The 14170-nt window shown below is 42.2% G+C and overlaps 1 protein-coding gene across 2 annotated transcripts in view; it reads left to right on the top strand.

Moving 5' to 3' along the window:
- The first annotated feature begins 206 nt into the window (after positions 1-206).
- The window catches only part of SLC12A4 (solute carrier family 12 member 4), a 154068-nt gene continuing 140104 nt past the window's right edge, over positions 207-14170 (top strand). For both annotated transcript variants that reach the window (XM_075281777.1, XM_075281778.1), the window contains exon 1: positions 207-422. In XM_075281777.1, coding sequence (XP_075137878.1) covers positions 287-422 — 136 coding nt within the window. In that variant the 5' untranslated portion in view covers positions 207-286. The remainder of the gene's footprint in view (positions 423-14170) is intronic.

Raw genomic sequence — 14170 nt, forward strand, 5'->3', positions numbered from 1 at the left:
CTATCCTTCTTTTCAACCTATGGTAAAAATAATGTACTTGTGATATAATCCAAGTAACCCAAAGTAACTTGTGATGTGAAGAACAGCACTGCTGCGATGAGATGCCAAATTCAGCTCTTCCTCTTGTAACGTGTCGACTTGCTCTCCATTCGCTAATGTAAGGGAGGGGTTTGGTGGAGTCTGTGAACTCTCTGGGAGGAAGTGAGGCGATGAGCTTGGAATCTCTGTGGAGCGGGGACGCGTTTGCTTATTGACAAAATATCTTTATACTTTAGAGAAACCAATAATGCCTCATTTTACTGTGGTCCCGGTAACCGAGAGGCAAAAAGATGATTATTGTTCGGTTGAAGGAATTAACTACGTGGATTATCACGACTCCACGCAGAGCTCTCAGGATGTGTATGACACTGTTAGTTCGGAAGGTGAGTGTATGACATGATTTGACTTTGCGTTTTTAAACTTCGTTACTTTACGGGTGCGTTTTTGCTCGATCAGTTTGCCTGTTTGTGAAGTTTTCAAGCGTTTATTCTTAAACACTGTTTTGGAATTGGTGAAAAAGAGTTGGTCGCCCAAAATTTGCTTTTCAGTGTGGAGAATTTAACTATGAAGTGACCGTTGTTTTAGCTAATCCTTCAGACCAATGAACTTGTGTAATGTTCTAAGGGAGGTTTCGGCTCGGGTCAGCGCGCTAAGTTCGGTGTGAAGGTTCTCATGTGTCACAACTCGCCATGCCATTTTGGGCCATGATATGCCCCTTATTTGTGGTCACAAAACGTGCTGTTGGCGCTCCTTTTCGTGATGCTGCTGATCTGTAGTGACCAAATAAGAGCTGACCGGCAGGAGATGCTGGAGCAATGCGTTGGCCCATTCCTCTTGGACTCCGGGAGGCCACCCCTTCATGCAGCAGTCTCTTGGCTGTTTTGGGAGAGATGAGTGTGTGCGATACTGTTTCACAGAGAGACCAGAGAAGTTTGCATTGTCACCTCAAAAAGGAAATACTGGTAACCCTCATATTGTGGTAGGCACAATTAATCAAAATTTCACTTTCTAGGTCTATTGGCAAACCTATAACCTAAAGATTTCCCATTCATGGAAAAAAAAAATAGTATAAAACCTATATTATGGAATTGATTGAACTAAAATGATTAGCAATGTCTCCTAGAATCTGAAGTGCTCTACATAAACTCTGGATATAGACCCCACTGCAAAAAAAAAGAGAATATGAACAGAATTCTACTGTTAGTGTAATATACTGACACCATAGACCCACTGTTGTAATTTTAGTGTTCATAAAATAGAGGAGCATAATAAATTGGCTTCCCTTTCCTATGCAGGCTAGTAGTCAACTTGTTTACAAAGCCTGCCATCTATGGTATATAACAGGTCCAAGACAATGAATTCTACAATATTTTTTTTGTATGTAGTGGAGTGGAGAGTCCTTACTTGCTTACCATTTTTCTCTGTGTGAATGGACTGTGGCCATAGGTTGTAGAAAAGCTAGGTGTGGATTTAACTGGCAATGCTGCTGGCAGATTGGCTGCCATCTTTATAGACTCTGCATCCACCTTCATCTTTGCTCCACCTCGTACGGCCCCTCTACCTGATCCATATATCAAAGTTAGTGGAACCACACTTAACCCTGTCCCATGGGTCCGTTGCCTTGGGATAACCTTGGACCCAAACCCTCAACACCTCCTGCCGCCTCCAACTCAAGAACGTCCATCGAATCCGCTTCTTCCTCACACCTGAAACTACAAGGTCCATGCCCTCATAATCTCCCGCTTAGTAATCTTAGCGGTACTGTAACATCCTTTTCTGTGGCCTCCCAGTGAATACTCTCACCCTTCTCCAGTACACATTAAACTGTGCTGCTCGCTTAATACACCTCTCCTCCCGTTCTTCATCGGTTGCTTCCCTCTGCCAGTCCCTTCACTGGCTACCCATTGCCCAGCGAATAGAGTTCAAGTTAATAACGCTGACATACAAAGCCATCCAAAACTTGTCCCCTACATATATCTCTGACCTAATCTCCTGCTACCTGCCCACACGTAATCTCCGATCCTCCAAAGACCACCTACTCCGTTGTGTTCTTATCCGCTCTTCACATAACCGTCTCTAAAATTTCTCCTGTGCGTCCCCCATACTCTGGAACTCCTTACCAAGATTCATAAGATTGACCCCCACAATTATAAAGTGCAAGAATGCCCTGAAGACTCACCTATTCAGGAAAACCTACAACCCCCAATAACGCTACTGTCACCACACTGCTATCTGAACAACAACTCCCCTCACCATCTGTTTCTATCTCTCTTTTCTCATAGACTGTATGCCCTTTGCAAGCAGGGCCCTCTATCCCACTTTGCCAGTTGGTCATTGTTAGGGCCTGTGCACATGATGTAATGCAGCATTGATTCTGACATGTGTACTTGTGTCAGAATCAGCGCTTCAAAACAGAATCCCATTGACCTCAATGGGTTCTGTTTAACGAGCGTAACACATTTAAATCAATGGGTTAAAAAGCCTCTCATTGATTTCAATGTGTAGCGCGTAAGACAGAACCCATTGAACTCAATGGGATTCTGTTTTGCAGCGCTGATTCTGACACGAGTTTAAGTGTCAGAATCAACACCGTTTTACATTGTCTGCACGGGCTATTCCGCTCCTCCGCCCCTCCCCTCCCCTCCGGAATAGCAGCATCGCTCCTGCCGCTGCTGGCTTCATGCAGGGCAGGAGCGTAGCGATGTTGCAAGCACCTGTGCCGGCTTCTACACTCCCCGGCATCCCTCTCTATTACAGCGGATGCCGGGTCTGTATTGGCGCCCCTCCCCCCCCCCCAAGTGTAAACTACCCCCCCCCCCCCCTTCCAGGCTCGCTCCCGGGCTCTTAGCCCCTCCTCCCTCCCCCCTGAGAGCAGCAGGTACATCACTTGACTTTTGACCAGATAAGTTAAGGGATGTGTCAACAGAGAAGTGAATAAAGTAAGCTCGTGGACAAACAAAGCAGTTTTGCTGAAGCAATGTATTTAGGAAAAGTCTTACATTCACATTATCAAGCAGTATAGATAGGATCCTTGTGATGGGACAACCCCTTTAAAACATGTCAAAATGAGGCTCAGTAGTGTGTGTACCTCCACATGCCTGTATGACCTCCCTACAATGCCTGGGCATGCTCCTGATGAGGTTGCGGATGGTTTTTGAGCAGTGTATATAGGGAAAGGGGAGCAGAGTTGGAGTTGTTGAAGAGAAAACCCCTGGAAATTACTTCATCTACCCCCTTTTCCTTTATCCTTAAAATTTTCTCTCTGGAATTTCTGAAAGCAAAAGGGAAATTTATTTTATTTTTATTTTTTGTGGATTTGGCCTCAGTTTTTTTTTTTTTCTTCCAATCTGCTTTTTCTTAAAGAGGACCTTTCATGTGCTCGGGCACCTGCAGTTTTGTATACTGCTAGAAAGTCGACAGTGCACCAAATTCAGCGCACTATTGGCTTTCCCATTATGTGCCCCTGGTGAACAGCTATCTGTGCCATTACCGTAGCTCTTCAGTATCTGAAGGGCGTTTCTGACAATCTGTGAGGAACGTCCTTCCGGACAGTAGAGTCCATAGCGCTGTACTGTCACTTACCGCCCAGCCACTGTGCTGCACTGTCTGCTTTCTAGTGGTGTATAAAACCTGTGCCTGAGGACATGGAAGGTCACGTGTATTGCAGCTACATCTAGTGAAGCAGAGATCAGCAGATCTCTGCTTCAATCTCCCATGGGGATAGAAAAAAAAAAGTTATAAAAAAAGTAAAAATAAAAAAGTTTTTAAAAAAATTTGATATAAATAAAGCCCCAAAAATCCCTTTTTCCCATATAAAATGTTTTATGTAAAATAAAAAAAAAAAAATAGAAAAAAACATTACATATTTGGTATCACCGCGTCCATAATAACCTGAACAATAAATTTAAAACATTATTTAACCCGAACGGCGAACATCATAAAAAAAAAAAATGTAGAAAACCGCACAAAATAATGATTAGTCACCACCTTTCCCTTACAAAATGTACGCTGCACGGGGAAAAAAAAAATGCTAAAAGCAATGCTAGAATTGATGTTTCCTTTTACATCCCACCCAGAAAGAGTTAATAAAATGTAGTCAATAAGTTACAGGCACCCCAAAATGGTGGCATTGAAAAGCACATCTAATACCGCAAACACCAAGCCCTCATATGGCCACATTGCCAGAAAATAAAAATCTAGCTTGTACAATGTGAAGACAAAAACCCCAAAAGTCGCCAAATCATTAGGACATAAGTGGCTGCGACTAGAAGGAAATGTATATGCTGTGCGAGCGTTTTCAGGGGCCACCCCATATTTAGAGCTTATGAGAGAGAATACACCAGCGCTGGTCCCCCAGAATTCTCCTCTTCCCCGTCCGTGTCATAGGAGCTAGTGGGAAAATAGAATGGGATTTGGTGTACCCAATTTACTCCGCACAGTTTACATATTCACTTCTGGGTTACTAATGCTCACTACATCACTTGATAAATTCTTTGAGGGGTGTGGTTTTCAAAATGGGGTCACTTTCTAGAGGTTTCCACTGTTTTGACACCTCAAGCCCTCCCTTCTGTGTCTAACTGTGCGTCCATATATTAGTTTACACCCAAAAGTAGGGTACTAAGGTAGTCGGGAGAACTTGCATAACAAATTGTGGGATGCGTTTTCTCCTTTAACCCCTTGTGAATGTGCAAATTCTAGGGCTAAACGAAAAAATTAGTAAAATAAAATAAAATTTGAAAATTTCACCTCCATTTTGTCTTAATTTCTGTTAAGCACTTATAGGGTTGAAATACTTGATATGTTGTTTTGGCTGATTTAAGGGGTGCAGTTTTGAAAATGGGGTGATTTATGGGGGGTTTTAATACAAGGGTCTTTCAAAACCCCTTCATAACTCTGGGGCATGAGATTTATGATATAATTTTGACGGTCTGACTATCTGTATGTAATGCACATCATTTCAAACTTTATAAAATGCATATTTTTTCAAAATTTCCACCAAATTTCCTCTTTTTTCATAATTAAACACAAAACATATCGACCAAAATTTACCACTAACATGAAGTATAATGTGTTACGAAAAAACATTCTCAAAACCACTTTGGTAAGTTAAAGCGTTCCAAAGTTATTGCCACATTAAAGTGACACATGTCAGTTTTGAAAAACTGAGCTTGGTCAGGAAGTCAGATCAAATCAAACAGGCTTTATTGGCACGTTCAAACAGATATTTGACAGTGCCAAAGCTAGTAAAGTGGGGGTGGGGGTGGGGGGAGTTGGAGTCTGGGGGGGGGGGGAGTGGTGGGTATGAGGGTGGTTGATTTGGGGTATAACAGTACGTGGAGTCTCATCTTCCTCTTGTTTGGTGACAGCTGGACACATATTGGGCAGCAATCTCCACAGTGGCCTCTTCTTTACCCAGTAGGATGTAGAGTTTCTTCTTCTTGTCTGCAGATATGAAGTCTGGGATGTGGGCAGAGAGTCTTTGGAAGTAGACGGCCCTCACAGCTGAGTATTTGGTGCAGTGTAGCAGGAAGTGGGTCTCTTCTTCTAGGGCTCCCTGGTCAAAGTGCTGACACAGTCTGTTCTCCCATGGCTTGTACGTCTGCCTGTGTCTCCCCGTCTCCATCTCCAGGTTGTGGGCGCTTAGTCTGTACCGGCTCAGGGTCTATCTGTTTGGGGTGGCGTATTCTCTCCAGGTAGGTGGCCATGGCGTAGTCCCTTTGCAATGACTCGTACACGGTGAGTTTCTTGGAGTTATTTATTGCGCTTCTCCATTCCTCGATGTACCGGTCTTTGTCTCTCTCAATGACTCCTTTTATTTGAGCCTTGTTCAGGGCATGTTGGGGGTTTTGGCTTGGCAGATGGCTGATGCTTGGTTGGGGAGCATCAGAAAGTGCCATCGGCGGGAAGGGGTTACGAATGTTGTCCAGATCAAGACTGAATTCACCATTAAAGAGAAAGTTGCATAAATTGGTTTTTGATCTGATGATATCTCTAAACCATTACCTTATTCATAAAGCACAATTTAATTTGAGTTTAATTTGAAAGGACCCCTTCCCTGGTTGCAAATGGAATACATTCCATGGATGCATCTGTAAGGAAGCCCATAACAGACAAACATCATAAAATCTACTAATATATTCTATGCATATTGACCTAGCACTGGACGGCCATCCTGAGTATTTCATTTAGCAAACTAATTGAACATGCAAAACTTATTTTTAAAAAGTGCATGGAAAGCTGAGCAGAACCCCTTGGAAGAGGATGAGCTAGGCTTGGTTTGTTAGAACCATTATTGGGCTCAGTGTTTCTGTATCTGTTCTTCACTGTGTGTGCTATAGACTTAAAGAGGTTGTCCAGCCTAATTGCTGCTTGGCCTATTACAAGTCCTCATAGGCTGTGATGTCCCATGCCCTGTGTGGCGGGGACTGCGCTTAAGGGGGCATTCACATGGAGTTTCTGTGCGGGGATCTGACGTGGAATCCGCACGGGAAAAAAGCCTCCCATTGACTTCAATGGGTTCCTTTTTTCACGTGGAAGGCTTTTTTCCAGCGTGTATTTTGATGCGGATTCCATCTCAGATCCCACACCAAAATACTCTGTATGAATGTCCCCGAGAGAACGGACAACCTAATTAAGAGGCCGCAGAGTTATAAAGCATGTCCCTGTTTCTGGAAGACGTCTGTTCACTGCAACTATTATGGAGGTTTGTTGCCATAGTCTCTTGCGTTGCCATAGTCTCTTGCGGTGCCTGTAGTTTCTTGTCTAGGAATAGGCTCTCTATGGAAGAGGAACATGGTGTTTTCTTTTCTTAGACTCTGGCAGGCACATATACGTCCTCAGGAGATGCACCTGACTTGTGACACAATTAGATTCATCAAGAAACCTTGACACACAAGTGTTTAAATGTTTTATTTTGCTATCGTTGATTCCTTAGAAAGTGCTACCTAGCAGGACAGCTTCGTTATCTCTGTAAGGGCCCGTTCCCACGATGTAACACGTCGCTCATTCTGACACGTATACACGTGTCAGAGTCAGCGCTTCAAAACAGAATACCATTGACTTCAATGGGTTCCGTTTAATGTGCGTAACACATTGAAATCAACCCATTGATTTAATTGTGTAGCGCGCTTAAGACGGAACCCATTTAAGTCAATGGGATTCTGTTTTGAAGCGCTGACTCTGACACATGTTTACTAGAGATGAGCGAGTAGTGAAATATTCGATATTCGTTTCGAGTAGCCCCTCAATATTCGACTAAATATCTAATCTCATTATAGTCTATGGGGAAACTAGGCTCGTTTCAGGGGAAACCACAATTCGACTAAGCAGAGTCACCAAGTCCACAATGACACCCCAGGAAATGATGCCAACACCTCTGGAATGCAACTGGGACAGCAGGGGAAGCATGCCTGGGTGCATTCAACACGCCCAAGTCCCAGTATTACCCCAATATCACAGCCTATCAACTAGACACCAAACTCAATAGAACCTCTATGAAAGTGGAAAAATACTTGGAAACCTTCTTTCCTTCACAATAGTATGGACAGAAACACAAATTAAAAGCTAAAGAAACTTTAGCATGCACCCCTTTAATCATGTTGCCCAGGACAACCACAGATGGCATAGGCAATGGGAAATCCAAAAGCCCCCACCCTTAACTATCATTGTTTATGTGTGTGTAATGTGGTGAGCCCTCCAAAAATTACCGTATTTTTCGGACTATATGCACCGGACCATAAGACGCACTAAGGTTTTAGAGCAGGAAAATAGGGAAAAAAAATTTTGAAGCAAAAAAAATGTGTAAAATATTTAATAACAATAATATAATAGAACCGGGGATTTTCGGACACGGATACTAAATGTGTATGTGCTTCAACAGTAATGGCTTTTGTTTTATATGTATTCTAGGGAAACGGGGATGATATTTGAAATAAATATATATATATATATATATATATATATATATATATATATATATATATATATAAAAATATAATTTTGAACTTGCAATCGTTTGATTGCAAATCCCATAGACTGCAATACAATTGTATCGCAGTCTATGGGAGATGCTCAATATTACTATCGAGGCTGGTCAGGGGAGGCTCCCGTGTGGCACAATAACAGGTTAGCTAGTAGTAACACCAGTAGTAGTAATGCCTGATCGCGGGCATTAGCTTTTAAGACTTGTGGCCGCTCTTGCAGAGGGATTGCCATAGTTATCGGGTCTCCTGTACAGGAAAAAAAGTGCGTCTTATAGTCCGAAAAATACGATACTTTTCTGGCCCTTCACGTGAGCCCTTCCAAATTAAGTTAAAGGCCCTTAAAGGGATTCTAACATTAAAAATCTCTTTTTCTGTGGCTAACACGTCGGAATAGCCTTTAGAAAGGCTATTTGTCTCTTACCTTTAGATGGAATCTCTGCCGCGCCGTTCCTTAGTAATACCGGTTTTTACTGGTATGTAAATTAGTTCTTTGGCAGCGATGGGGGGCGTGGGCGTCCCCACCGCTGCCCGAGAACAGGATCCTGCACCGCCTCTATCTTCTGCTGGATCCTCCCCTTCTTTCTTCTAACTCCTTCCCAACATACTAGTACGGTGGATGTCGGTGTTTAACTATGGCTATAGCTGCCAAGTGTCTACTGTTTTACACAGTAGACATCCGGCACTAATGCCCCTGTCGGTGCCTGCACGGATCGGGGACATTAACTCCTTAGGCGCCTCAGTCAAAGCTGACAAAGGCACCATTTTCCCGGTGGCGCATGGGTGCCACCGTTTTGCCGGTGATTGGCGCCTGGAGCAAGCTCCAGGGCCGATGTCACTTTGGCATGACAGCAGGGAGCCTTGTAAAAGCTCCCCGGCCTGTCTGCAGTGCTTTTCCTTTCCAGGCTGCTCTATGCAACCTGCAAAAGAAATGACAATTTTTTTTACAGTGTGTTGCAATGCATTAGCATTGTAATGCATTGCATTAGTGATCAGAACCCCTGGGGTTCAAGACCCCTAGGGGGTCTAATAGTGCAAAAAAAAAAAAATTTTCATGGCCTTTGGGCATGCGCAGTCTGCTCTGCCCGAGGCCTAGAAGTCGTGAACCTGCGCTGGAAGAAGAGGATGAAGAAGACGCTGCTGACACAGATGGAGGCGGCGCTGGAGAGAGTTCTCTGGCAGCATTGGGGATGCCACCAGTGCTGTTTGAATGCTGGGGCCCGCCCCCAATGCTGCCAGAGAACTCATTTGCATACTGACAAGAATCGGGATTCGTACGAAACGGTGGCGCCGAGAGATAGAACAGCCTTTCTTAAGGATATTTCGACATGTTACTCATAAAAAAGGGTTTCTATGATAGGATCCCTTTAAGGGGTCAAAATGTAAATAAAACTATATAAGGGTGAATTCACACTGAGTAAACGCTAGCTTATTCTGAACGTAAAACACGTTCAGAATAAGCGGTGTCTAAAGCAGCTCCATTCATTTCTATGGGAGCGGGGATACGAGCGCTCCCCATAGAAATGAATGGGCTGCTTCTTTCACTCTGTGCAGTCCCATTGAAGTGAATGGGGAGTGCCGGCGTATACGGCAAGCTCTGCTCATGCCGGAGCGTACACGCCGGCACTCCCCATTCACTTCAATGGGACTGCACGGAGTGAAAGAAGCAGCCCATTCATTTTTATGGGGAGCGCTCGTATCCCCGCTCCCATAGAAATGAATGGAGCTGCTTTAGACGCCGCTTATTCTGAACGTGTTTTACGTTCAGAATAAGCTAGCGTTTACTCAGTGTGAATGCACCCTAAATTTGGTATCTCCAGAATCGTACCAAAACATAGAATAGAGATGACATGTCATTTTGGCTGCACAGTTAACACCGTAAAAACAAATCCTGTAAGAAAATTGCAACAGTTGACAGATATGAAAGCTCTTCTTGGGTCAGAATCTGAATGCTTTAGTCATGCAGGGCGATCTGATGACTGTGTTAAAGATTATTGCATGCAAGTATTTTGAAGCTAGTGGGAAGTTGTTTTGTAAAACAATTGCAGGGGCAATAGATATAATTTAAGCTTTTTGCCTTATCTACATTTCTCAGCATGTTGAAATAATTAATATCTTGCTTAGAAGAAATGAACGTCACACTTGAGTTGTGCAGAAATATGTATGCTTATTTATTCACACAAGTAGAGTTAAACGTTTTTCGGTATAAAATACATTCTTCAGACTCTTAATACGAGGTGTCAATAGCACGAGAGGGATATCCCCTTGTAATAGGATGAAAGTCAGTATGAACTCTGTTTTCTTCACATTACCAGCGGACCCTGAATGGAAACAAACGGAGTTCATGCTGACTTTCATCCTATTACAAGGGGATATCCCTCTCGTGCTATTGACACCTCGTGTTAAGAGTCTGAAGAAGGTATTTTATACCGAAAAACGTTTAACTTTACTTGTGTGAATAAATAAGCATACATATTTCTGCACAACTCAAGTGTGACGTTCATTTCTTCAAAGTGTATCAAGGGTTGGGACCCTACGTTCACACCAAGAATCTCCGACTGCATCCCTTAAAAGGGGCTCTATCAGCAAAATCATGCTGATAGAGCCCCACATATGCGTGAATAGCCTTTAAAAAGGCTATTCAGGCAGCGTAAATGTTATACGCCCCCCCCCCCCCCGTTTTAAAATAATAACCTAAAAAAGAATGTGCTCTACTTACGGATCGTGCACGCTGGGCGGGCATTCAGGGTGTGTCTTCATCTTCATCCACGCCTCTTCTTCCTTCGATGTCCTCGGGTCCCGTCTTCCTCCGGCGCTCGCGAACGGACATTGATAAAAAAAAATGGCCTGGGCGCATGCGCAGTATCATGCGGCTTCTACTACGGCTACTGCGCATGAGCCCAGGCTTTTTATTTTTTTATCAATGTCCGTTCGCGAGCGCCAGAGGAGGACGGGACCCGAGGACATCGGAGGAAGAAGAGGCGTGGATGAAGATGAAGGCACACACTGAATGCCTGCCCAGCGTGCACGATACGTAAGTAGAGCACATTCTTTTTTAGGTTATTATTTAAAAAAAGGGGGGGGGGGGTAGTTTAATATAACATTTACGGTGCCTGAATAGCCTTTTTAAAGGCTATTCAGGCATATGTGGGGCTCTATCAGCATGATTTTGCTGATAGAGCCCCTTTAAAATAATATCTTGCTTATTTATTATCTTATATGTTAATTCTTTATTACCTAACTTTATGATTTGGCTTAATTGGTACTTGACCTCAACAATAACTACATGCCTAAATTAGATTGATGTTTCCTACAAAATGAAATAAGACAGTGTCCTTTATCCTCCCTCCCCTCCATCAAGGCTACTTAAAGTCAACCTTGGCTTTAGCATGTAAAGCCTTTTGCTAATTCCAGATTAATTCATTTTGGTGTTGCTTCAACTTAAGAGCATCCAGACAAGCTGCATTGAAGAAATCAAACATTACATTTAATATTTAAAATTTGTTTTGGAAAAGATTACGTTGGCAGTGCCCTAAAAATGGGAGACTCTTATCTTGGTGGTCAGAAGGGTAAGCCCAGTAAAGTATTTGTATAAGAGGAATGATATATATATGTATTTTTTAATTCTCTTTTATATAGTTCTGTACTATCTTAATTCTGTACTGTATTCCATATTGCCTATATAATTTAACATGTTAGCATAACTAATGGCTGTATTTTTTTATAATGGTCATTTTCAACTGTTCATTCCCCACCTTTACAATGCAGTAGCTCTTGGTTGGCATGCATGTTAACGTAGTTTTTCCTCAGCACAGCTGCCAGGAAATCTGGGGTCCTTTTATAACCAGAACACAGCGACAATAAGAAAAGCCAACTGATTGCAGCTCAGATATGTTCTGAAAAGCATTAAACATAAGTCAGATTATAACGCTGGAGAATAAAAGCATGCTTTCCTGAAACCTACTCTAAGGTTCTTTGAGTTCAGAATAGCAAACCTTTTTGTGTTTCAGAGGCTTTTTTTTTTTTTTTTTTTATCCCTATCTTTTTTGCTGGACACATAGGACTTTATGATTTAATGTTAGAATAGAAATTTAGTTTTTATTATGAAAGAATAAATTGGTGAAGAACTGAATATTGTTTTTTCATAAATTGTTTTGAGATGGCATTAACTCCAAAAATTAATCTTTAGAACTTTCTTGTGTATAATGTTGAATATGTGTAACTTGTTTAACACATGACATCACTATAATACCAAGAACAAAGACTCTACTTTAATTTCATTTGTCTGGGGATAAAGCAGGGATCTTCAGGGTGAATGAAGAAAAGGAAGAGTATAAAAACAGCCTAATAATCACAGAAGAGGAGTTTCTGTTCAGAGATATTGCAAAGTAAATTGAAACAGTCCCTATTTAACCACTTGGTGATGTGTGTGTTTAGGAGGTTCTGATATCTGTTTGTGGTAAAGTGGGGTATGATCAGTGACCCTAGGTCTGTCAAAGAACATACAGCGTTGGCCAAAAGTATTGGCACCCCTGCAATTCTGTCAGATAATACTCTTTTTCTTCCAGAAAATGATTGCAATCACAAATTCTTTGTTTTGTTTTTTTATCTTCATTTTTTTTTTTTTTTTTATGAAGAAATTGTCTTCAATGGAAAACCACAAAAAGAATTGTCAAAAAGCCAAATTGGATATAATTCCACACCAAACATAAAAAGGGGGTGGACAAAAGTATTGGCACTGTTTGAAAAATCATGTGATGCTTCTCTAATTTGTGTAATTAACAGCACCTGTTACTTATCTGAGGCACCTAACAGGTGGTGGCAATAACTAAATCACACTTGCAGCCAGTTGAAATGGATTAAAGTTGACTCAACCTCTGTCCTGTGTCCTTGTGTGTACCACATTGAGCATGGAGAAAAGAAAGAAGACCAAAGAACTGTCTGAGGACTTGAGAAGCAAATTGTGAGGAAGCATGAACAAGGCTACAAGTCCATCTCCAAAGACCTGAATGTTCCTGTGTCTACCGTGCGCAGTGTCATCAAGAAGTTTAAAGCCAATGGCACTGTGGCTAACCTACCTAGATGTGGATGGAAAAAAAAATTGATGAGAGATTTCAACGCAAAATTGTGCGGATGGTGGATAAAGAACCTCAGCTAACATCCAAACAAGTTGAAGCTGCCCTGCAGTCCGAGGGTACAACTGTGTTAATCCGTACTACCTGTCAGCGTCTAAATGAAAAGGGACTGTATGGTAGGATACCCAGGAAGACCCCACTTCTTACCCAGAGACTTAAAAAAGCCAGGTTGGAGTTCGCCAAAACTTACCTGAGAATGCCAAAAATGTTTTGGAAGAATGTTCTCTGGTCAGATGAGACAAAAGTAGAGCTTTTTGGGAAAAGGCATCAACATAGAGTTTACAGGAAAAAAAAAAAAAGAGGCCTTCAAAGAAAAGAACACGGTCCCTACAGTCAAACATGGCAGAGGTTCCCTGATATTTTGGGGTTGCTTTGCTGCCTCTGGCACTGGACTGCTTGACCGTGTGCATGGCATTATGAAGTCTGAAGACTACCAACAAATTTTGCAGCATAATGTAGGGCCCAGTGTCAGAAATCTAGTTCTCCCTCAGAGGTCATGGGTCTTCCAGCAGCACAATGACCCAAAACACACTTCAAAAAGCACTAGAAAATGGTTTGAGAGAAAGCACTGGAGACTTCTAAAGTGGCCAGCAATGAGTCCAGACCTGAATCCCATAGAACACCTGTGGAGAGATCTGAAAATGACAGTTTGGAGAAGGCCCCCTTCAAATCTCAAGGACCTGGAGCAGTTTGCCAAAGAAGAATGGTCTAAAATCCCAGCAGAGCATTGTAAGAAACGCATTGATGGTTACTGGAAGCGGTTGTTCGCAGTTATTTTGTCTAAAGGTTGTGCTACCAAGTATTAGGCTAAGGGTGCCAATACTTTTGTCTGGCCCATTTTTGGAGTTTTGTGTAAAATGATCAATGATTTGACTTTTTTTTCATTCTCTTTTGTGTTTTTTCATTGCAAGCAAAATAAATGAAGATATTAATACCAAATAGTTTGTGCTTGCAATCATTTTCTTGAAGAAAATGAGTATTATCTGACAGAATTGCAGGGGTGCCAATACTTTTGGC

Source organism: Leptodactylus fuscus, chromosome 7, assembly GCF_031893055.1.
Source record: "Leptodactylus fuscus isolate aLepFus1 chromosome 7, aLepFus1.hap2, whole genome shotgun sequence".
NCBI classification, from domain to species: domain Eukaryota; kingdom Metazoa; phylum Chordata; class Amphibia; order Anura; family Leptodactylidae; genus Leptodactylus; species Leptodactylus fuscus.